Source organism: Poecilia reticulata, chromosome 2, assembly GCF_904066995.2.
Source record: "Poecilia reticulata chromosome 2, P_reticulata-male-v2, whole genome shotgun sequence".
In the NCBI taxonomy this organism is placed as follows: Eukaryota; Metazoa; Chordata; class Actinopteri; order Cyprinodontiformes; family Poeciliidae; genus Poecilia; species Poecilia reticulata.
Genome location: NC_088831.1, coordinates 13,919,529 through 13,944,841, shown reverse-complemented (window position 1 = coordinate 13,944,841; position 25,313 = coordinate 13,919,529). Strand labels below are relative to the sequence as shown.

General features: G+C 40.6%; 2 protein-coding genes across 6 annotated transcripts in view; both read left to right on the top strand.

Annotated features, from left to right (window-relative positions):
* Positions 1–17,839, top strand: part of LOC103457726 (kalirin-like) — a 40,020-nt gene extending 22,181 nt beyond the window's left edge. The window contains exons 40-57 of one of the 2 annotated variants that reach the window (XM_081612737.1): positions 164–325; positions 400–592; positions 6,752–6,808; positions 6,881–6,984; positions 7,062–7,193; positions 7,279–7,389; positions 7,596–7,666; positions 7,740–7,806; positions 7,886–7,989; positions 8,065–8,134; positions 9,127–9,213; positions 9,307–9,399; positions 9,618–9,668; positions 10,139–10,216; positions 10,656–10,841; positions 10,924–11,095; positions 11,615–11,760; positions 11,833–17,839. In XM_081612737.1, coding sequence (XP_081468863.1) covers positions 164–325; positions 400–592; positions 6,752–6,808; positions 6,881–6,984; positions 7,062–7,193; positions 7,279–7,389; positions 7,596–7,666; positions 7,740–7,806; positions 7,886–7,989; positions 8,065–8,134; positions 9,127–9,213; positions 9,307–9,399; positions 9,618–9,668; positions 10,139–10,216; positions 10,656–10,841; positions 10,924–11,095; positions 11,615–11,760; positions 11,833–12,018 — 2,070 coding nt within the window. In that variant the 3' untranslated portion in view covers positions 12,019–17,839. Of the gene's footprint in view, positions 1–163; positions 326–399; positions 593–6,751; positions 6,809–6,880; positions 6,985–7,061; positions 7,194–7,275; positions 7,390–7,595; positions 7,667–7,739; positions 7,807–7,885; positions 7,990–8,064; positions 8,135–9,126; positions 9,214–9,306; positions 9,400–9,617; positions 9,669–10,138; positions 10,217–10,655; positions 10,842–10,923; positions 11,096–11,614; positions 11,761–11,832 lie in introns of both variants that reach the window. The other variant, XM_081612734.1, reaches the window with a different exon arrangement.
* Positions 17,840–18,015: 176 nt separating this feature from the next.
* Positions 18,016–24,624, top strand: bco1l (beta-carotene oxygenase 1, like). 4 transcript variants are annotated; one of them, XM_081613161.1, is made up of 11 exons: positions 18,021–18,710; positions 20,336–20,464; positions 20,760–20,889; positions 21,526–21,673; positions 21,737–21,884; positions 22,197–22,417; positions 22,538–22,804; positions 22,875–22,980; positions 23,051–23,145; positions 24,128–24,239; positions 24,345–24,624. In XM_081613161.1, the coding sequence occupies exons 1-11, from the start codon at positions 18,647–18,649 to the stop codon at positions 24,467–24,469; spliced, it is 1,545 nt and encodes a 514-aa protein (XP_081469287.1). In that variant the 5' UTR covers positions 18,021–18,646; the 3' UTR covers positions 24,470–24,624. The 4 variants fall into 4 exon arrangements, with proteins under 4 accessions (XP_081469270.1, XP_081469264.1, XP_081469287.1 ...); XM_081613154.1 differs by having other exon boundaries at positions 18,023–18,710; positions 24,315–24,624; XM_081613144.1 differs by lacking the exon at positions 24,345–24,624 and having other exon boundaries at positions 18,016–18,710; positions 23,325–24,215.
* Positions 24,625–25,313: the final 689 nt, after the last annotated feature.

Below are 25,313 nucleotides of genomic sequence, written 5' to 3'. Positions count from 1 at the left end.
CACCTATAGTCGTAGTTTGGTTTTGGTCTTTTAGTTTTCTCCCATTAAATATTGTTTTTATTTATTTTCAGTTAATTAAAATGTTTTCTCAGTTTCATACTTGGTTAGTTTTGGTTAACTATAGTAACCTTGATGCTGTGTGTGCGTTTGTGTGTGTGTGCAGCTGTCTGGAGGCTGCGAGTTAGTGGTGGTTCTGCTGGACTTCACCAGCGGCGGTCCCGGGGAGCTGAGCGTCCGCTGCGGTCAGACGGTGGAGCTGGTGGAGCGCTCTGCGGACCGGCCAGGCTGGTGCCTGGCCAGAACCACGGACCAGAACCCTCAGCAGGTAGGACCGACCTGACTGTAGGCAGAACGTCACACACAGTCTGCTCCTTCCTGACCCCAACCGTTTCCTCCCAGGAGGGGCTGCTGCCCATGAGCGCCCTCTGCCTGTCACACTCCCACAGTGCAGCCGACATGGAGGGGCTCGTCACGGCCTCCACCACCGCTTCCACCCCCGCCACCACCACCTCTTCTGTCTGCAACTCCTCCTCATCCTCCACCACCAACACCACCACCTCCACCTCCTCCTCTGCTGGGAGCACTGGGAAGGGTGAGTATTCTGATTACATCACTTGTTTACACGAAGGCAGATGTTAGCAGCTGCAGCTGTCATGAGCATCTCAGAGGGGCTTTGAAAAGACAACAGTCTGCTCAGATTTAATCACCAATGTCACTTCCTGTTAAAGCAGAAGCACATCCTGCCGCTCTAAATATTTAAATCCCTGATTGTTGGCTTGTAAACGCGGCGGCTCGTCCCACAATATGAAACATTTAAACTGGTTTATTTACTGGGATCTTCCGCGCCGCATTGCCGTCGGAGTTTATGTCTGACCAACTTTCCGCTACACGTTGAGCTGCAGCGCTCAGGAATCCCACAAAACGGGTTCAGCAGCACAAATCAGCAGAAAAAACCTTCACCAGCGTCGCTGTTTACAGATGCATCCATAAATCTGCTCACAGCCAGGCAGGCAGAAAAAACCAGCGGTCAAAAATACACTCAATTTACCCAAAACTAATACAATAATCAAGTAAAATGAGAAATGCTCTTATCAGCAATTCTAAAAATATATCATTAAATAAACTATTCATTCAAGTAGTTAGCTAGTTAGCTATCTACATGTTTTGCCTTAAGGTAACAAAGTAAAATTTACTGATCTCAAAAAGCTACAACCTGTAATTAGTGGTGGTTCTAACAGGAATAATGCCCCAGGCAAACCAATTAAAATCAATACATTATCACAAACCACCCCCACCAAAAAAAATATAAACTGATCAATATTTTATTTTCGAGTTTCTGGGTGCCCTTCTGAATGCCTATATCATCTCCACAACCTCTAATCAAACTCAAAACACCAAAAAGTTACTAACTAATCTCACTGTCTGGCCTCTTCAATTACAAAATAAACAAATGAAATGTTTAAAAAAGTTACACAAACCCCCTAAAATAACAAACACTTGATGAAAAGTAACTAAGCAAACAAGTAAAAAACATAAACAAAATCCAGTTAAAAACTATCCGTAATTACAAAAAGTAAAGGAACTGAGTAGAAAAACTATTTTTAACCCAAATGCTCAAAATCAACAAACCAAATCTCCCTTAAAGTTACAATCTAACCGTCCCAAAAGTGACATAAAACAAACAAAAATGAAAGTAGAAACAACAAATAAATACAGAAATAAGAAATATTCTAAAAAGTATCAAAATAAAATCGTCATTTTGTGACTTCAGAAAGTTAGCAACCAGCTGCTGTGTGTCGCAGTGACAGAATATTTAGTGGTGAAGTGGAAACATGAACTCTGATTCACTTCAGTTTGTTTATGTCGCTCCAAACCTCAACAGCTGAACAGAAAACGAACCTGATTCTGGTCCAGAGATAAACACTGACCTGAACGCAGGAACCAGCCTACTAACATCCTGATGTATGTGTGTGTGTGTGTGTGGTCACCTGCTGCGTTCTCAAACAATAGGAGCTGCAGTGTAAAAATAAACTTCAGACATGCCCTCCTGTTTATTTCTCCTCAGTTTATTTTATAATTGTTTTTTAAACCCAAATACTCTTTAAAGATTTTAAAATATATTTAATAAAATGAATTTTTACAACTTTCTTTACAACTTTGTTTTCCTTTAATTTTCTGTTCTTTCCATCACTTTAAGGTTAAGACTTTATTGTGTTATTTTAAAAGCAACACGTATATAATTAAATCATAATTTAATTATATACACACATATTTATTATGTATTTAATATAAAGAGATTAACAACAGATTTGTATATGATTTTTTACATTTGTGGTTTTCCATACCTGCTGCAGTGTAAATGGTCTTAAGCCATTTATCCATTATTATTTTTAAAGACAATCCTTTGGTAAGCCAACTGTCACAGCAAATAAACGATTGTTTATATGGAGCAACTCGTGGACCATTAAGAGGCGCCTGCGGACCACCAGTGGTCCAGGGACCACAGTTTGAGATCTAAAGCAAGTATTGGTCGACCTCACAGCGTTACTTACTGTTCTAGTTATTACTTGTAGATTTCAAATAAATCTACAAATAAAACATCTTTAAAGTTGTACGTTGAAGCAATTTTATTAATCTAGTTTTCTTTAATAATTTATTTAATTTACACTGTACACAAATATTGCCCTATTTTGGAAAGGAAATATTGAATTTTACATTTTAAAATTCCACAACCATATAAGTGAATTCTACAAGCCCCGCCCACTCACCTCGTGGCCCTGCCCCCTGGGGACTGCCTCAGCCTCCACATGCCAGCGCCTCGGCAGATCCATCGAGCCCAGAGTCCGGCTGGTTCTGCTCCTCCATTCCCTCTGGATGGACTGATGAGGAAGCATGCGGCGAGGCAGAGGTGCATGCTGGGATTGTTCAGGCGTTTTGAGATGGATTGTGGGAGCAGACGAGCGAGGTGGGTTCACAGAGAGTGAGAGTGTGCTGGTCAATGAGTGGCAGGATGAGGTCGGTAACATTCCAGCAGGTTTCCTCGCTGTCAGGTTTCGTCTTTTAAGGGGGAAAACAGGAAGTCCTGTCTGCCATAAACTCGCCACAGAGTCGAACATCAGAGATCGTTTCTGCACAGATTCCTCACAGAAATGAACCACAAAATGTCTGCTTCCTCTGTTAATAATTAGGCGTAAAGGGCGAAGTTCACTGAGGAAAAATCCGCCGGTAACACTTTATTTGAAGGGGTGTGAATAAGACTGATATGACACTGTCATAAACATGACATAACACCTGAACATGAATAAGTCTTCATGAATATTTATGACTGTGGTCATAAAGTGTCATTTGGTAAATCATGACACCTTTAATACAAAGTTGACATTATTCGAAATGTCTTTGTTATGACAACTTGACATTAACCTAGACAGAATTGTCTTTGTTATGACAACTTGAAGAAATCATGATCTGACATAAATTTGTTATAAAAGTATTAACTATTAAACTTTAAAAATTTGCTTTATGTGGTAATATTATATTGCTCTGCCATGTTGTTTAGTCTTAAATTTCTTCATTTAATCGATCCTAAAGTTTTACAGCAAGATGTCTACAAAGCACTTATGAACTTAGCATTGAAACATTATTTAAGGCTGTTTTAAGTAGTGCAATACACCATCTCCACCAGTGAGAGGCAGCGGCACACAAACAGGCGTGCAGTGTGTTGGTGAAGAAGAAATCTTCCATATGAGGTATGTGTCTTATTAACTTTACATTTCTTTTGAGAAAATAACATTGACTATGTTCTCTTTCTCTGTAATGTCAGCTATGAGCAATTCAAGCCAATCCTACCTTGCTGTAAGTTAATGTTAGCTAAAGTTATTAAACTCCATTACTGTAATGTTAGCCCTTAATATTAAAAATATTTTAAAGACAGGCAAATAGTTTATTTCCCTCCAATTTTAATCTAGCAAATTAAAAGCTAATATGTTAGTCAAAGCTATCCTTTATGTGCATTATTTAGCAACTTGGCTGATGTGACACAGCGCTTGTGTTCTTTGCTTTGGCAACTTTAGCCACATGAAGACCAATGTTAGCCTAAGGACACATGGTGGGGGCGGGACAAAGTTGGTTAATGAAGACATGCTATGAGTGTGGAGGATGATAATAAGGACCAGCCACCGGAGAAAGAAGTTCCTATTTGATCAAAGAGAAAGAAGCAGATGAAATACTCCCCAAGAAAATTAGATAAGTCAGTTTTGTGTTGATATTTTCACCATGTGAAGTGGAGTGGGACACCCAGGTAAGTGCGGAAGGGAGAGCAGGGATCAACATTCACCAGTTGAGTCAAGTTACTTTTTAGACAACTAAAAACTGGTGTTAAATCTATTTATTTATTAATAAGCTTCTTGCAAACAACCATAAGTTAGAGTATCTGGTTAGAAGTAATTTAGAATGCTCATTAAGTAAAAAGATACACCCATGTGCCTAAAACTATACATTAAATGAAGCATTCTGAATAACAACAGTGGCCGTCTGTCTGAACTTCTGCCAAACAAATATTTGAAAAGAATAATTTTGTTCAGCTCCAGTTATTATGCTACTTGTATTAAGAAATAATTGTATTGCACTTTATAACAACCAGTCATGTTAACTAGGCATTTGTCTGCCAGTCTACCATTCTGACAGTGTGCAGCAAGGGACATTTTTGGGATGGTATTAAAATAAATGCTGGAATATGATTACATTGTTTTTTGTTTTTGTTCTTTTTTTAAGTGACCACAATGAATTGAGTCATCACCGACTATGAGAATGTCCAGAAGAGACTCACCAAGTTTGAATTCATGAAAAGGCTTTCATCATGATTAACTATTGCAAGAACTGCAATTAGAATTGCTAATTTCTGAGCATTTCTGGACACCTTCAAAGAGTTGCTTCTGGGAAATGAAAACAACAAGAAGATCTCCTGTTTTCAGAGCATTACAGGAAGACTATTACAAAGAAGATGGCTGACATAATCAAAGCAAAAAATGTTGCTGTTGAAAGAACCTATGTTCTTAAATTACAGAGTAAGTAAGACTGTTTTAGTTTTTCAATCAGTATTTCAGAGTAACAATATACTGACCAGACGTTAAACCCTCTGTTATCTTAGAACAAGTTATCTTTTGTTTTATTCCAATGTACAAAGAAAGGGTTTGTTCTACAGCTACGATGGCAGTTATAAGTTCTCCAGTGTATTTTACTTCACTTGAGGTAAGACTTAATATCAGTGACTCTGTTATCAGAATTTGACACTGTAATAACACTAAATGACATCTTTAGAACTTGCTACTTGTTTCACTTTACTTGAGGTAAGAGACAATATTAATGACACTGTAATAACACTTAATGACATCTTCATAACTATTGCTACTTGTTCCACTTGATGTAACATAAATTGTTATAGACTCTGTTATTAAATCATTTGACAGTATAATAAAGCTTAATGAGATCTTTATTGTTGGTCCTACTTGTTTCGCTTTATTTCAGGTAGTGGGAATATTAATCGCTGTTTTGTTAAAGCTTTTGATAGTGTAATAACAATTAAATCATTATGACTACCATTATGACATATGTATGACATGATTCTTGGTTAATGTCAGGTTGTCATAATGAAGATAATTTTGCCTAGATTAATGTCAAGTTGTCATAACAAAGACATTTTGAATAATGTCAACTTTGTATTAAAAAAGTGTCATGATTTACCGAATGACACTTTATGACAACAGTCATAAATATTCATGAAGACTTACTGATGTTCATGACAGGTGTTATGTCATGTTTATGACAGTGTCATGTCAGTCTTATTCACATCCCTTCAAATAAAGTGTTACCAATTCACCTAAACCAGAGCAAAAATAAAATCAGAGCCATGAAGTTTTTTCTACCTGTTTGTTTTATCTGGAAACAGATCAATACATCTTACTGTTACGTAACGATGTCCAGAACGTGCTGCTCTTTATAGTCTCTGAAACAAATTTGAAAAATGTGTCAAAAGAGAAATGTTCCTGGCAGATTTTTAAATGAAAAATAAGCGTAAAAATATTTACCCTTTTTAAGTCAGTTTTTTTTTATTTAAAATGATTCCTGCTGCACGTCTTTAACCTCCTTATCAGTCTGGCAACTATTTTGATTTATTTCTTAAAAAGTTACAAAAAGTCCTCAAATAAATTTTTAGATGTATTTGAAAATATTTCACTATATTTTTAATATTGATTTTATGAAAGCTAAACATAAGCTTTTATTTATTTTTTTACCAGTAAACCCTTTTTACGTTTAAAATGTATTTTATTTAAAGTAGAATTGCTTTCTAAGGTCATATATAATAAAAATATAAATAAAACTGTATTTATAATTATTACATTTCTAAACTTTTTAAACTTATTTTTGACTTTAATGACTCAAGTTTTTAATATATTTTTTAAATCAAGTAAAGAGTCTTATTCTGAAAAATTATCATACTTAGATAGTATTGCTTTCTAATAACTTATTTACCAAAATTATCTTTGTGTTTTCTTAAATCTATATTTACTTTTATTTTGTGCAACTTATTCAACTGAAGTAATTAAAGTTATGCTTACTTCCATCGTCAGGAAGCAGCAATCTTCTTTCCAAATGGCCTATTAGTTTTTTTTTGTTTTTTTTCCTATTAAACGTTAATGTGCTTTTTAAAAAATAATAATTTGATATTTATATGTATTTTTGTGTTTTTGTGCAGAGTCCAGTCTGTACATCTCGGACAGTTCAGGTCTTCAGACTCAAACCAGCAGCCAAAGTGAGAAAACAATCCTCACTCTGAATCGACACGATAAAAATCTAAAACTAAAACTTGTTTTTATTCTGCCAGGCGTCACTTCCCCGACTGTGTTTGGTGTCAGTGGGCCACCAGGGGGCACTGTGGGGTCTCCAGGTCCGAAACGCACCAGTTCTGGAACTGGAAACACTCTAAAGGTATCAGTTTTATTTAGCTTTACTTCAACAAGGAGAAATAATTGAGCAGCGTTCAGTTTTCCGTTTGCTTCCTGTAGCGTTGGCTGACGAGTCCCGTCCGAAGACTGAGTCAAGGAAAAGCCGACGGTCAGAAAAAGCCCACAATCAGAACCAGAAGGCGGGACAACAAGTCCGATGTGGTCACGCCCTTCCCTGGGAACTCGCAGGCGGTGCGTAACACTGAACCAGTGAAGATGGTGGCCAGCTGGCCACTTTCTGCAAACTAAAGCGAAAATGTTTGTGTGCATAAAGAAGGCGAAGAAGGAGGAGGCAGGGCAAAGTGGAGGAGAGGAGGAGCCTGAAGAGGAAAGCCACACCCCTCTGCCACCGCCCATGCAAATTATCAAAGACCCCAACAACCCGGAGGTAAAAACACCAAACCATCCTGCAGGTCTCAGGAAATTCACACGACAAGAACCTGAGAAACAAACTGATTTCACCCACCAGCATCATTATGTCAGACTCGTCCTGATAATCAAGACGTTCCTAGATTATCAGAAGAAGGAAATTGGGACTAAAAATCCTGTTGCGTGAACTAGGCCTTAGAGTAATTTATGCTAACTTTTGTCCAGGCTTTGGACTCGGATCAGGGATCCAATGAGTCGGACACAGAACAGCGAAATAAAGCACTGAGGGGACGAATGTAAGTCAAGCCCAACGGTAAATGAAACATGGCTGAACTTGAACAGCAGGTTTCACTGACGCTTTCTGTGCAGGTTTGTTGTGAACGAGATGATCCAATCAGAGAAGGACTACGTGAAGGACCTGGGAGTGATCGTCGAGGTGAGTCCTGATTCAGGTTTTCATCTAATGAAATGGTGAAAAGAAGGAACTGCCTTCCCTAATGATTGCGACCTCTCAGGGCTTCATGTCCAGGCTGGAGGTCCGAGGGATTCCTGAAGACATGAGAGGCAAAGACAAGATCGTCTTCGGAAACATCCAGCAGATCTACGACTGGCACCGCGAGTCAGTCCAGAACCAGAATCATGTAACCAGCATTTGTTCAGACAGCATGACACTGACTCCCCCTTTCTGTTTCAGCTTCTTCCTGGTGGAGTTGGAGCGCTGCGTCCAGAACCATGACCTACTGGCCGACCTCTTCATCAGACATGTGAGTTCTACCGACCTGGACCGATTCAACATCGTGCTACAGACAATCGCCAAGACTTTCAGGTCCAGACGATGGGATGATTGTTCTTTATCCGGGCCTTATGGACAAAGACTGAACTCAACTCAAATGGATTTGAGTCTGGAAATATGGCTTCTTGTGCTTGATTTTTTGGTTTTAAAATGGATTTTGGTAAAAAACATTGCCGCCTGTTAGATAATTTGATGTTTTACCAGTGCTACGCTGGTTTAGCGTGTGGATCCTGGACTTTGGTTCTGATTTACATTTAACAACTTTAATATGAAATATCTTCTTTAATGTAATCTTGCTGGTATGTTTGAGACTTTTTGACCTTGAAACTCGTGTTACTTTGACATAAAAGATCATGATTTGAGTTGGAACCAGACAGGTTTAATTTGAAGTTTTAGATGTTTAGACTTTATTTAGACTATAACTCGGACATGTTGGTAGATACTTTGGACCAGTTTTCTTGGGCTTTTACTTGATTTGACTGTTAAAAACATGAACTGAATCCTATGGGTCCTAAATGTGTCTTGGGACTTGATTTTGGGAACTTATTACAGAAATTACGCATGTTTGTTATGATTTCAGAAGTCTTGCTGCATATTTAGGACGTGTTTAGGAGGAAAATTTCACACTGCTTCTGAACAAGCCGTCTTTGATGCCGTCTTTGTGCAGAGTTGTTGACTTTTATTGCCTTTTTATGGCTTACTGTGAATTGTTTTGCCAACCAGGCCTTGAACTTTTCTGAAACTACTTACTGGACTTTTAACTTCAGTTTTGAACTTAAAACAAAATGTGAAATTTGTAAGTCTACTTTATCAAATAAAGCAAACAGTGGTAGAGTTGTCTGGAAAGCCCTCCAGATTGGTAAATATTCGTTAATATAATGTATTAAAACATATTATTGGAGATTTTTGGTGTCTGATGCGTCAATAATATTTCTATGATTAAGTTTTTGTCTTGTTTTCCAGGAGCGCCGACTGCACATGTACATAGTTTACTGTCAGAACAAGCCAAGGTCAGAGTTCATCGTAATAGAGTACGAGACTTTCTTTGAGGTAATTTAACTACGTTTTCATTTTCGTTCTAGATTATTAGTTGGTAATAAACCATTAATGTAGTTTTGAATTGAACTAAATGTCCATTTGTAGGAGATCCAGCATGAAATCAGCTGCAGGATGTCCATCAGTGATTATCTGATCAAACCCATCCAGAGAATCACAAAGTACCAGCTTCTGCTAAAGGTACGACCACATTGGAAACAGAACTTATGACTGTGTCAAATAAAAGGCAATTAGATGGAAATAAATACTAATTTATGATCTTAGAAACTTGGATTAGTCCACCTTTAAGACTTTGATGTGCATTAGTGACGCTGACCTGCTGGTTTAGACTTTACTTAAAGGTCTTGAATTTATTAAATTATATGTTTTGTGAAATTATGCGTTTTTCCACCTGACAGGATTTCCTGAAGTACACAACCAAAGCCGGTCTGGACTGTGAGGAGGTGCAGGTGAGTCTCTTCTGTTAATCATTGCATGATTCCTCTAAACTTATCTTCATTTAGGGCCACAGAATGACATAACATAAAATCCAGGGAGGGTCCTGTTTCGCCCCCTTGTGGCCGATTGATGCATGTGTCACATTAATCACCTGGTATCGTGATTGATGTAGTTTAAAATGTTTTCTGATCACTGACCTGAAGGTATTTCTGTTGGTTTCTGTTTATTCTCATCTGACCTTTAAGAAGTAATCACGTTTTTTAATCAAGATTTGTGTTCAGAACAAAGACGTGACGAAGTTTGTCAGTTTTGACGCCTGGTTTTGTCTCATCCTCAAAGATCTGATGAAGACAAAGAGGCGGCATTGTGAGGAAGATAATAAATGATTCATACAGGATGGTGAATCATCAGCCTGTGGAACATCGCTAACCTTTGCAATATTTAACATCAGTCTCTGTGTGTGTGTGTGTTTTGTTTGCAGAAAGCAGTGGAGTTAATGTCGCTGGTTCCTAAACGCTGCAACGACATGATGAACCTGGGACGCCTGCAGGGATACGAGGTGCTGCAGCGCCCCCTGTGGCTCAAAACTTTCTATGAATCTAAAAGATTTTGATAAATGATGTATCTGAATATACAAAATAACAAAAAAAGAGCTCTGGAGATCATGTGGCTATCTGCTATCAGCTTTAATCATAAGGTGATGTTGCTGAATGTGGAGTTTCCTGAAGATTTTTTTTTTGCCCCCTAGTGGCAAAATACAATTAGTGCACCTTAAAAATATGCTTTACCACAAAAACCTGTTATTGTAGATAGGAAAAGCAAGAGGAGTAAATTTCTGCCAAAGATTAAAATCAGAAGAAGGGATTTCTGTTTCAAAAGTCAAAAATTGTCCACTTTTGAGAGTCAAATTTCCAAATTCTTTCTTGAATAATTCTTGAGTATTATTCACCCAAATGTATCTGGTCTTTCCTCTGACTGTGCCTGCTGCTGTTGTCCAGGGGAAGCTAACATCTCAGGGGAAGCTGCTGCAGCAGGAAACCTTCTGTGTTTGGGAGCAGGACGGCGGCGTTTTGTCCCGCAGCAAAGAGCGACGAGTCTTCCTGTTCGAGCAGATCGTCATCTTCAGCGAACCGCTGCGAAAAGGCTCCAACAACCCCGGGTACCAGTTCAAAAACAGCATCAAGGTGAGACCAGTCCCACTGGGAAGACAGGTAAACCAGTACATTACCATTGGGAGGCTTTAATGGTGCTGGTTTGTGTGGGCAGGTGACCTATCTGGCCATGCAGGAGAGCGTGGACGGAGACCCCTGTAAGTTCGTCTTGTGGTCCCGTGGTTCTGCGGAGCGCTTCACGCTGCAGGCCTCCTCTGCCAGCATCAAGATGACCTGGGTGGAGACCATCGCCACCCTGCTGGACGCCCAGAACAACTTCTTGTCAGGTGGCAACATCATTTAAATCTTACTGGACTCTGAGAACCCTGAAAAACGTTAAAGTTTCCATTTTCTACAACGGTTTTTAAATTAGTCAGTAACTTCTTGTGATCGATGGATTGTGCCAGTAGTGGAAACAGGTAAAACGGCGCACAGAACCACACCCACGGTAAACCTGCTCAGCCTGGCACTAGGGGGCCCTAGAGTGGCCAACCAGCAGGCTGCCGTGTTTTTGTGATAAATGTTAAAAATGACAAAAACTGAGGCACACCAGCATAAACCTAGCTTAATATGTCCTGACTGCTACTGGTGTAGAAAAAACACAAAGATGCTCAGTCTGGTGGGGGGAAAGTAAATCCTGCACACTGACCGGTTCTGCTCAGTGGGAACGAGACTTTAGAAACCACTTTCACCCAGTCAAAGGTCTATGGTGGGTCCATTGCAGTCAGATATGTTGATGATGTTGTTTTTTATATGAATATTCTGATCAAATAGTCTATAAAGTTAAACATGTCCTCTAATCCCAGCTCTCCAGTCTCCCATCGAGTACCAGAGAAAAGAGGCCGGGATCTCCATGACCCGGCCGCTGTCGTCAGGGCGACCGCCGTCGACCCCGCCCACCCCCAACGGCCACGCCGCTCAGCCTACTCCAGACAGCGAGCAAGACGACCAGGTCTGGGTTGCTTCTGCTGCTCCGACGGTTCCCCCCAGTCAGACTGGACCTAAACCCGACTCGTCCCTGCAGGAGCTGGTTCTGGTGCTGCAGGACTTCCTGGCGGTTCGGGAAGACGAGATCACCGTGTACCGAGGAGAGAAGGTCCAGATCCTGTCGTCCAATCAGCAGGGTCAGAGCCTGGTGTACCGGCCTGCCAACATCGAATCACCCGCTGCTGAGGGATGGGTGCCTCGTAGCGTGCTCAACACAAACTGACACACACACACACTGACTGAGGTCAGAGTCTGGTTTACGCTTTACACACACACCTGCCCCCTGCAGGCCAACAGGGTGAACAGCACCGAGGGAAACAGAAACTGAAGGAGGATGATGATGATCAGCTGCTGATCAAACTCTGATTGGATCAGGACAAAAATCAATATCAGAAATCAATTGAGTTATCAGCCGAGTTACGTTCACATGTGCCTTAGTTACGATTTTATTCGGATTAATGTAATGTTGAAGGATTTATTTCTGCTTTTTCTTCCTTTTGGATGTTAGACTTTCTTTACTGAACTTTCTTTCACTGATATCGATATTAAATTCCAACCAATAATTTACCAAATTAAAATAAATTACCTCTGCGATGTTTTACTTAGAGGAAAAATCAGTTTCATTAACTCATTTAATCTTTATTCAGTTTTGGATCTTCTGGATTAAACCAATTTAAACTAATAATCTGGTTCTTAAGCCTCTAATTGGACTTTATCACCATAAATGAAAGGAAAAAGGAGTTAATTTGCATAATTAAGTCTTAATATCTTTAATGGTGCAGAGTTGATGTCATCATCCTTCAGGCTCCTGGTGACAGTTTCCACACACACACACACGCGCACACACTCCCAGCAGCGGCTAATGCTGGCCTCTCTCCTGGTGCTTCATCTCGTCCAATCAGACGCTGCCGTCAGCCTGGCAGCAGCCAATCACACTCCCTCAAACTGTTTCCTGTGGGTCAGAGGAAGGAAGGCCTCATCCGGCTGGGCGGTGCTACAGGAAGCTGCCGTTGCCTGGCAACCAGTGACAGTATTTAAAAAAAAATAAAAGCCTCCAGAAGAAGGAGGCGTGAAGACTCGTCAGCCAATCAGAACTGAGCTGTCTGCGTGTCGTCATGTTTATAGTGTGTATAAAGACTGAGGACACACACACACACCCTCCTACGATGAAGATTAACGACGTGATAATTATGAGACTTAGATTCTGATTTTCACCTCCGTCCAGAGGAAACGAGAGAAACTGTCATTAATATCAGTGTGTATGAGAGTGTGTGTGCTTGTGACACTGTCCTCTGTGAGTGTGTGAGAAAGAGAGAGGGGGAGAGAGAGTGTGTGTGTTTTTCCACGGAAAGTCGCGGTGTCCCGCTGTAGCGTAGCCATGATGACTCGTGTTTACGGTGACGCCATTTTTACTTCGATTACTTTTGAGTTTGGAGGGGGGTTTTTTTGTGGTTTTTTTTAGTGGACTGCCTGCAGCGACGGTTGCCTCGGCAACGGCCCGTTTGGATATTCTGATTATGCATCGCTCGTTTCTGTAAATAGACCAGAAGTCCAGAAAAGCAACTCCACACGCTGTGGACGTCATCCGTCTCTCATCCGTAGCAGCCCTCCACACACACATGCCTGTCTGTCCCCGTCCCCCTGTCTGTCCCTGTCCCCATCTCTGGGTTTCTCTGGTGCCATTCTCAGACAACACCCCGGTCCTTAAGGAGCTCTGCAGGTCGCTCGGCATAAAACAAAGCGCACAGTCCTGGTTTAAGGTGGAATACCCCGTTGTGAAGGGTTTAAGGTGGAATGCTTGGTTGTTTCCAGTCTATTTTAATCCAGTTCCTGTCCCTCGTCTCATTGGTTCCTCTGCAGCTGCAGGTTATTCTCCCCCAAAACTTACAGGATACTTAACAAAGCTAATACATTATCTTTCAATTAAACGTTAATTGCAGACAAAACAAGCAACATCTGCCATTTTTGCTGCTAAATTATCAACTAAAAATGACTTATTGACTTATTCCGGTTCTTCAATCAGCAGATTGGTGCTACATGCTATTCTAGCCACTCAATATGTCAGTGCTAGCTGCTACATGTTAGCATTAAGCTGTTATTTTACGCTAGCATAAAATAAAAGGAGCTGCTAGGCTAGCTCCTTTTACCAAAACTAAACAATTTTCCAGATTTTGAAGCAGAAATGAACCCAGTGAGTCAAAAGAAGCAGCTTCCATGTTAGCGGATGTAGCTTGTGCGTCAGATTTACGGCCCTACCAGAAACACGCAAATACAAAAGTTCCGGTTCAGGACTTTGTGTGTAAAAATTTAAAACGTGATTAATCGCATTAAAATTTTAATGCATTAAAATTTTAATGCATTAAAATTGATGTAATTAGTGAATGGAAATTAATGCGTTAAAGTCCTGGTCCAAACTATAACACATCAGGGTTCTCCTGGGACGGCAAGTTACCTCCCCCAAATCTGCAGGTTTCCTTTCTTCAAAGTTTGTTGCATTTTTTCACAGAAATCACAGATTAACTTTAATAACTTCCATTTCTGGAACTTGCATTGTTGGTTTAAACACTTCCAGGTCAGGAGAAAGTTAAAGGTGCTTGGTCATCGTTTTAAAACAACCGTTAAGTATACAGGTCCTTCTAAAAAAATTAGCATATTGTGATAAAGTTCATTATTTTCCATAATGTAATGATAAAAATTTAATTGTCATATATTTTAGATTCATTGCACACCAACTGAAATATTTCAGGTCTTTTATTGTTTTAATACTGATGATTTTGGCATACAGCTCATAAAAACCCCTAATCCTTGTCTCAAAAAATTAGCACATCATGAAAAGGTTCTCTGAACAAGCAGTTAACCTCATCATCTGAATCAACAAAGTAACTCTAAACACCTGCAAAAGATTCCTGAGGCTTTTAAAAACTCCCAGCCTGGTTCATTACTCAAAACCACAATCATGGGTAAGACTGCTGACCTGACTGCTGTCCAGAAGGTCATCATTGACACCCTCAAGCAAGAGGACAAGACACAGAAAGAAATTTCTGAACGAATAGGCTGTTTGCTGTATCAAGGCACCTCAGTGGGAAGGAAAAAATGTGGCAGAAAACGCTGCACAACGAGAAGAGGTGACCGGAGCCTGAGGAAGATGGTGGAGAAGGGATGATTCCAGACCTTGGGGGACCTGTGGAAGCAGTGGACTGAGTCTGGAGTAGAAACATCCAGAGCCACTGTGCACAGGCGTGTGCAGGAAATGGGCTACAGGTGCTGCATTCCCCAGGTCAAAGGTCAAGCCACTTTTGAACCAGAAACAGCGACAGAAGTGCCTGACCTGGGCTACAGAGAAGCAGCACTGGACTGTTGCTCAGTGGTCCAAAGTACTTTTTTCGGATGAAAGCAAATTTTGCATGTCATTCAGAAATCAATGTGCTGGAGTCTGGAAATGCCAAAAGGCCAGAAGTCAAGTACCCACAGTCAGTGATGGTCTGGGGAGCCATGTCAGCTGCTGGTGTTGGTCCACTGTGTTTTATCAAGGGCAGGGTCAATGCAGCAGCTATCAGGAGGTTTTGGAGCAGTTCATGCTTCCATCTGCTGAAAAGCTTTATGGAGATGAAGATTTCATTTTTCAGCACGACCTGGCTCCTGCTCACAGTGCCAAAACCACTGGTATTACTGACCATGGTATTACTGTGCTCAATTGGCCTGCCAACTCTCCTGACCTGAACCCCATAGAGAATCTGTGGAATATTGTAAAGAGAAAGTTCAGAGACGCAAGACCCAACACTCTGGATGAGCTTAAGGCCATCGAAGCATCCTGGGCCTCCATAACACCTCAGCAGAGCCACAGGCTGATTGCCTCCATGCCACGCCGCATTGAAGCAGTCATTTCTGCAAAAAGGATTCCCGACCAAGTATTGAGTGGATAACTTAAACATAATTATTTGAAAGTTGACTTTTTTGGTATTAAAACACTTTTTTTTATTGGTCGGATGAAATATGCACATTTTTTGAGACAGGAATTTTGGGTTTACATGAGCTGTATGCCAAAATCATCAGCATTAAAACAATAAAAGATCTGAAATATTTCAGTTGGTGTGCAATGAATCTAAAATATATGAGTTTAATTTTTATCATTACATTATGGAAAATAATGAACTTTATCACAATATGCTAATTTTTTGAGAAGGACCTGTATTTCAATAATGAAACTTCAAAGTTACGTTTGTGGAAAGTAGCGTGTAATTTCACAGTAGCCTCTAAATCTTGGGAAAGTATTAACTGCTGCTGAGCATTTAAATTAACTGGAAAGGTAGAAAGTTGTAGTTTCTATTCGGTGTTACGGTGGTTCTGTTTGATCCATCAGAGGATCTGAATACGACCTTGCTTCAGGCAGAGTTAAAATAGACTTGAAAAAGACTGACGTCTCGCCACGACCAGCTCCAGGCTGCAGTTTATCACATTCCAGCGGCTGCAACAACATCACGACTTTTATGCAACAGAAAAACTGTCAAATAAACCAACGACTCCAACAGAATCTGCTTGGATCGCACCGATAATCTACGACTTTATCACAACACGGGAAACATGAGATCAGAAAACAGCTCTTGTTTACGACGTCCTTTCAAAGCTTTTAGTTGAAATGTAAAAATTAACAACTAGAAACCAAGATTTTCAGTGACTGGTTGATGCTGTCATGTGTGATGCACCTGAATGTGGTTCAATGCTGAGTTCAAGTTCTGTAGGAGCTGTCGTAATTATCGGTTTTACCTAAAAACATGTAGCTGGAGCTAAAAAGAAAAACAAACCAATCAGAAAGTAAGCAAACAAACCGTAAACGTTTCTGATCCCACACAACCTGAACTCTGGTTTTAACGAGGAACTGAAACTAACAGTAGACGCCTCTTTGTTGCCTGTTCTGAAATAGAGAATGATTTTGTGTTTTTATGTCGGTGTCAAGACTGTTGATGCAAAAATATTAAAACAATAAGAGCCCAAACCAGACAAACGCTTTCCTCACAGCGGCTGAACTCGGAGTGCACGAAGGGCTGAGGACGGGACGCCGCGGCCCCGAGAGAACCTGGCAACCCAACTTCTACCAATCTAACTAAACTGGTGCCAAACGTCTGTGTAGCAAAAGTATTAAAGATATAAAGTAATGTTTCCAGAAGCTATGAAAGGTCAGCCAGCCCCTGCAGCTTCTTTAAATCAGACAAAATTGGTGTCAATCAACTCGAAAACGTCTATGCAACAAAAAGTTTCATTTGTGTTTACAGTCAAATGTTTTTGCTGCACAAATGTAGTCAAATCGACTGACACCAGTTTTGTTTGATTTTGTTAAAAAACTCTGGAAACTTTTTGATTTATATCTTTCAATGACAGCGGCACAAATGACAAGTCTTACTGCACAAACATTTGACAGAGGTCAGAGGTCAACCACCCCCTGCTCACATTTACAAAACAAAGATTTGGTGTCAATCAACTCAGTTATGTTTGTGCAGCAAAAATGTCATTTGTGCTGCTTTTGCTTTGAAGATATTAATGATCTCTGGAAACGTTTATTTACGTCTGGCGACACAAACGTTTGACACGAGTTCTGTCAGATTTGAAGGAGCGTTGGCGTTCAGCGTGGCTCTGTGGCGGCGCTCCGAGGAGAGCTGGTGCACTATGAAGAGTTGAGATGGAAACTGGTTCTGGACTGGGCCAAGGGCTCTCCAGACGGCTCCCATTAAACATTGCACAATATTAACGGTGAAGGTGGAAACGCTGCGCTAAGATGGATGCTAGCGTGTTCTGAAGAGAGACTGGTGGAAGATAGCACATTGTGAAAGGTTAAAGGTCACGGAGAGGCCTTTAGTTTAGGGTTAGAGGTGAAACTGGGAAGCGGCGCACCGGAGGGCAAAGGGTGCTGTTTGAGGCCTCGCCTTGTTGCCGCCTGGCAAACTCAACTAACCAATCAAACAGTGTTATTTGTACAGAACTAACAGCTGCTAACTGACTGCTAACAGCTCTCTGTTGTTGTTTGTAATAAACTTCATTTTTCATCCAAAGCGTCTCGACTCGAGTTGCTCTGATTATCCGCTGTCTAAATGTTTGAAGAAACCAAAACAACAACGTCGTCTGCAAAAAGCAGAGCCGAATACGACTGAAAGAACGGGGATAAAGTTCCTCTACAGGGAAAATATCTGGAGGAATTAATATTTAACCCTAAATCAGTGTGAAAACAGTCGGAAGTGCAATCTGGTGGGAGTGATGCATGCTGGGATATGGTCTGATAGGAGCGGCTGTAAACCGATTCAACCAGTCTGGTTCAAAGCCGGATCCAGAAACATGACTTTAACCCCGAAAACGCTGGAAGGACACAGCACTAGTTAACCCTTTTCCAGATCGCCATGGAAACAGGCCAGCAGGGTAACTAAGGACACCAGAGGTTTTTCACTGCAGTTTATATAATGAAGTCATCCTGATATCAGTTGGAGGCTGCTGTATAGTTTTACAGTGCTATTCCTTATTTAGATAAGAGATAACGGGAACAGCAGGTGTGATAACGACAGCTGGACTTTTTCACTTCCAGGTCCAAATATTAATCCATCAGATTAATAATCCATCTGGAATGATCCAGAATCATTCAGTCCTGTTGATTTTCCAGATATTTAGTGAGGTTTTTTCACAGTTTCTGATCATAATTAGAGGTTGGTTATAGAAAGCTGAGTGTTACGGTGGAAATCTGACCAAAGTCCGGTCCGGTCCACTTACGCAACGCGGCGCTACGAACTCCTGGAGCGGATCACGTGGACGGGGCCTGCTTAAAGGAGGTGGGATCCACGGCGACGCCAGCCACTCTGCAGGACCGCAGCATGCAGGACATCATCGCCAGGAACGGGCTGGAGACCCCAGAGCCGCTGAAGGCTGAGGTCAAAGGTCAGTGGCTCTACAGCGAGCTGGGTCTGTTTGGTGAACATGTTGAACAACAGAACTTTTTGTTTATGGCTCAGGGAGCCATTTATCCACCTTCAGTCAGTTCTGATTGCATGAAAATATATTATAGATTTATTTGTTGATGGAAGATTTAAAGCTGCAGTTTGTAGCTTTTATTAACAATATGGTTTTTACATATTTATTAAAACTAATATGAGAAAGATCAGTGAAAAGCTAAATCTCCATCTGAAGAAATGCACAGCTAACAACCAAAAACAACCAATCAGAGCCAGGAGGCGGGTCTTAGCGCTGTTAATCAATCTTGGGTACGCACTGCTAAATGTGTTAATGATGGAGAAACAACGTAATGTTACAGGAAAACCGTTTGTCTGTCATCATCAGTGGCTATGCTAACTAGCCTTAGCATTTATGGCAGGATCTGCTAGCTGCAGCGTAGCAGAAAGCCATTGGGAAGTGATTGGCAGCGCTAAGACCCACCTCCTTTTTTCTAGTTAGAAATGGGAGAAACAAGAGATCGAATTTTTTTGTCACAGATTATCTCTCATTTTATCACAACTGTTTCAATAAATATGTAAAAATCATTTTTTTATATATTGCAGCTTTAATATCACACTTCATATTCATTGACAATGTTTGAAAATCTAAATCAACACATCTAAATTATAATCAGTGAGATTAGAAAAGGATTACAAGGCCATAATCTCAGACGAATTCCTCTACAGGATTGGATTTAGCAGCATGACATCACTTCCTGTTGTTTCCTATTGTTCAGTTTATAGCCAGAGAGAACTTTTACTAACTTTTATAGAAAAGTTAGTAAAAGATATTTTCAGGTTTAGTTTGGCTGCTAAATGTTTAACACAAGATGGATAATTTACAGCAAATTAATTACTAATGAAAACTTCTGTATTGATTTGAAATCAGATAAATAATAATGAGGTAGAATCAATAGATTATTGAAATGATGTCAACTAATCATTAAGTGGAGAATACAGATGGTAAAATAGGTGCTGTAATGAAGCCAAAACTGAACAATAAATATAAATATTTTACATTTAAGATAAAACATTCTGAGTTGTAAATCAGTAGTTTTAATAACACTGCTCCCATGTTCACATTCTAGAAATAAACCTCTATAATCACCTTTTACATCTATCAATTGAAATTCATGTTGTGTTTTATGCAATGATGTGTTTACTTATTTAAAAATGGAATAAAATTTTTTATTTGCATTTTTGTTTAATATTGTGTAAAATAAGCCTAAATTAAATAAAAAAATATAAAGTATGTGACAAATTTGTATCTGATTAGTTGTTACAATAATCAATACTGATCAAATCTCGATTTCAGAAAAAGTGTGATTTATATCATAGTAAGGTAATAGTATATTTTCCAATTCATTGATATTTATTGCTCCTCGTTGAACAAACAGTGGAAAATATCAAAAAATAAAATTTCTTTTAGTTGTTCATCATTAATTTTAATTTATCAAGACAATAACTTAAAATTCTTGATAAACGGTTCCAAACACTCCAACAGTTTGTTACAAACACAGCATTTTGTTGATTAAAGAAAGAAGTGTTGTGTGTGTGACCTTTGACCTCCAGGGTCGGTGCCGCCGTGGCTCCAGGGCACTCTGGTGCGGAATGGACCCGGACTTTTCTCAGTGGGAAACTCCGAGTACAACCACTGGTTTGACGGCCTGTCGCTGATCCACAGCTTCACCTTCCACAACGGTCAGCAGGGGGCGCCACTGAGACCAACCAACCAACCAATCAATCAATCCACCAATCAATCAACCAATCAACCAATTGATCGAGTTTATTTATGTGGCTCATTTCAGCCACAAGTCAAAAGTGACAAACATTCCTTCATCATCAATACACGTTAAATTTGTTTGTCATTCTTAAAGTTCTGACGGTTCTAAAGCAGCTCTTTATTTAAAGAAGTCAGTGTTTCAGCTGTTTTGCAGTTTTCTGGATGTTTGTCCCAGGTTTCAGCTCGATTTTCATTCGCTCTGCACCGTTTCAGGGGAGGTGACATACCGGAGCAAATACCTGAAGAGCGAAACCTACAAGAGTAACACGAAGGCCGATCGGATCGTCGTGTCCGAGTTCGGCACCATGGTTTACCCCGACCCCTGCAAGAACATCTTCGCCAGGTAAAAGCACCGGAAACATCTAAATATGTTGATAAAACTCATTAATCTGTTAAAATATTAACAAGCTGTCCCTCCAGGATTTTGAGATTGTTTTTGTGGATTTTGTAATCAAAATCACAGATTTTGTGGAGCTAATTTAGAAATATCTGTAAGGACTTTTTGCAATATTTGTGCTAAAGTATAATGCTAAATGTGACTATTTATTACTTGTCGTATCAATCACAGAGAATAACCTGATATGAAATAAAGATGAGGCAGCAGTTTATATTAAACTGAACTTTTTTTGACCAATTTTGAGAAAAATTTGCAATAAAATCAGAAAAAAAAATTGTTGATTTTGTGGTTTAATGAAAAACTGGATCGACTTGATGCAATTTGGAGTCTAGACGGCCACATAAAAAGCTACAGTGGGCCAGTTTTGGCCCCCGAGCCTTAAGTTTGGCATACTGCACCCATTAGATCTGCGCCTGTTCTTGAATTAACAGACCACAGCAGAAAACTTAAAGTCTTTTCAGGTTTTCATATTTTGAGGGACGGAGAGGCTATAAATCTCTTGTAAAGTTGTATTAAATTATTCTAGAATATCATTAAAGCCAAAACTATCCTCAGTTTATTCTCTGTAAACCTCATCACCAGGACAATGACGCATTTCCGCAACATTGTCCCCAATTTCACGGACAACAACCTCATCAACATCATCCGCTACGGTCAGGATTACTACGCTTCCTCTGAGGTCAACTATATCAACCAGATCGATCCGTTGACCCTGGAGACGGTGGGCCGGGTGAGTTTATACACCTCAAAGCTCTTTGACTCGTCTCACAGGACTGACACGCATCGTTTTCAGGCCAACTACAGGAACCACATCGCCCTGAACCTGGCAACCGCTCACCCTCACTACGACAAGGACGGCAACACCTTCAACATGGGAACCGCCATCATCGGCCTCGGACGGCCCAAGTACATCATCTTCAAAGTGCCAGCAAACGCCTCAGGTATGAGAGTAAACATCATCGGTTTTCTTGGCCAACATGTTCGTATCTGACTCAGATACAGTTAATGGATTTATGACGCTGCAATCTAAGAGCGTGTGTCAGATGATTTGACACTGGGACAAAATCCAGAGTCATCCAAGGTTTTAACTACGAGCCATAAACATTAATTAGCCTAGACGTGACTGACTGCTTGTGAACTTTGGTTGTATTGTTTAAAAGGATCAAATCATCATTACAGTTTAGACCTATCATTATCATTCGGTCATCAGAAATGACCAAATACTCTGAATACTCTGTATTTTTCCGTTTCAGATAAAGACCCCAAGAAGACGGCTTTGAGAAAGGTTCAGCAGATCTGTTCAGTCCCTTTCCGATCCGCTCTGTATCCGAGTTACTTCCACAGCTTCGGCATGACAGAGAACTACATCGTGTTCGTGGAGCAATCCTTCAAACTGGACATAGTGAAACTGGCAACCGCCTACTTCAGAGGCGTCAACTGGGGGAGTTGCCTCAAATTTGATGAGAAAGACAGTGTAAGTCTTAATCAAACAGGATTAGCATGAATGAAGCACTGCGTAGCTTCAAGGGTTGATGATAAAGACACTTTCCTCTTTAGTTCACAACGTTTTACTGACATAACTTCATCATTCCAGACGTTCTTTCACGTCATCAACATAAAGACGGGAAAGGCTAAATCTCATTGCTACCACGCCGATGCTCTGGTAGTTTTCCATCACATCAACGCCTACGAGGAAGATGACCACGTCGTGTTCGACATCATCGCCTACAAGGACAGCAACCTGTACGACATGTTCTACCTCCACAACATGACCAAGGAAACGGACAACTTCATCCAGACCAACAAGGAGTTCTCCCCGCCGGTCTGCCAGAGATTCGTCCTGCCGCTGAACATCCAGAAGGTACAACCGGGCTGAGGTCACAGCCACCGAGTCTGTTTCACTCCATGATCATCACCTGCGTGTCCTGCAGGATTCTCCCAAAGGAACCAACCTCGTGACTCTGACGGACACAACAGCGCAGGCGGTGATGCAGAACGACGGATCGATCTACTGCAAACCCGATATCATCTTTGAAGGTTTGGTGTTTCTGATGTGGAGGAGAAGCTACGCGATCCACCGTATCTAACAAGTCTGGCTGCTCTGCAGGGATGGAGCTGCCGGGGATTAACTACAACTTCAATGCCAGGAAGTACCGCTACTTCTATGGCTCCAGGCTGGAGTGGTCACCTCATCCCAACAAGGTAAGAAGGATTTCATTACACCTTCACCTCTTCTGTACCACATAGTATGTATTTTTAACAATTAATTATGTTGAGTTTTATTAAAAACAATAAAATACAAACAAAAACTAACAAAAACTCCATCCTTCCATCCATCCATTTTCTTCCGCTTATCCGGGGTCGGGTCGCGGGGGCAGCAGCTTCAGAAGGGAGGCCCAGACTTCCCTCTCCCCAGCCACTTCTTCCAGCTCCTCCTGGGGAACCCCAAGCCGAGAGACATAGTCCCTCCAGCGTGTCCTGGGTCTTCCCCGAGGCCTCCTCCCGGTGGGACGTGCCCGGAACACCTCACCAGGAGGCATCCTTACCAGATGCCCGAGCCACCTCAACTGGCTCCTCTCGACGTGGAGGAGCAGCGGCTCTACTCTGAGTCCCTCCCGGATGACCGAGCTTCTCACCCTATCTCTAAGGGAGAGCCCAGCCTGATCTCGTTCTTTCGGTCATGACCCAAAGCTCATGACCATAGATGAGGGTGGGAACGTAGATCGACCGGTAAATCGAGAGCTTCGCTTTTTGGCTCAGCTCTCTCTTCACCACGACGGACCGGTACAGCGCCCGCTTCATGACAGACGCTGCCCCAATCCACATATCGAAAAACTAAAAATGAAACCATAAAAATTTTACTAATTTTAGTTATAATGCCTGGAAACAGGATATATCGATATGCTGACGATGTGATCCTTCTTACCAAAATAATTTGCTAGTTTTTCTAAATTAATCTACATGAATTAAGTGAAATTAACATTGGGGTGGATTGATTGGATAGCCTATATATGATGAAAATGTTCCCGTATTTTGAATATGTTGCTCATTAATATCTTAGAAATTAAAAAATGTGTCAAAGCATTGCCAACAAACCAGAACAACGTAGAAAACAAAACGGCTGAAAATAACTGGCTTAGCCTCATAAAAACTCACCATCTGCTTGAAAACCTCCCACCAACAGATCGCGAAGGTCGACATCGTCACCAAGACGCACGTCGAGTGGCATCAGGAGAACTGCTACCCGTCGGAGCCGGTGTTCGTCGCCTCTCCGGGCGCGGAGGAGGAAGACGACGGTGAGAGACAACCGTAGAAAAGGATCGAAGGAGATTTTCTTTTTCTCTCCGTTTCTAATCGCTTTGTTTCTGCAGGAGTCATCCTGTCGTCCATTGTTTCCTCAGATCCAAGCGTTTCTCCGTTCCTGCTCATCCTGAACGCCAAAACGTTTGAGGAGGTCGGCCGGGCCTCCATCCCGGCCCCGGTCCACATTGACCTTCACGGACTCTTTATTCCCGCCAAATCATAAAATAACCACAAAACCTCTGGTTTTAAAGCAGATAGTTACCATTGAAATGAAAATGAAAGGTTTTATTTTCCTTGTTTTTATTTTGTACCCAATTCTGACTGATTTTACTGAGATAAAGCAACATCTATGTATTTCTATAAAGTGTTTACAAAGTTTTTAAAGTGCTGAGCTTTTATTCAAGGTTTTAACTAGGAGCTATAAACATTAATTAGCCATGACGTGACTGACTGCTTGTAGATAGTTGTAATATCCATCTATTGATGGATATTTATTCCACTGTAATTTGGTAAAAAAAAAAAAAAAGAATTCAAACTTTCACTTTTCTTGCTTTTCTTTACCAAAATGAAAAACTTCAAAATCAGAACGTTTATTTAAAAAATTCATTTTAGTACTCAAAAACGCCACTTCAGTTCAGTGCAAAATATTGAGTTTGTATGCATGTTTTTGTTTTCAAATCCAGCGTTAAATAGTGAAGTATCTGGGGGTTTTTTTTTTGGTGGTTTTTGTTTTCTGTGTTGTCTGCATAACATAAATATCCTAGATATTTTAAGATACATAAATTTATAAAACAGTATTATCTGACTTAATAAACTAAATGATGTTGCTCTCGAGTTCTGCTTCAGCTTCACCAGTTTGGCCTCATCAGTACCTGATGGGAGTCCTGTCGTGTTCATTTGCCGCCAGCAGAGGGCGCTCCAACATATTTCAAACCGCTTCTACAGGGAAATACAAAAAAAAAAAAAACTTTAAAACGTGAAATCATATTAGACCAAATGTCAGATATTCTGAGGAACAAAGGAAACAAACGTGAAATTAAATCACAAATTGCACTTTTAAATGGAGT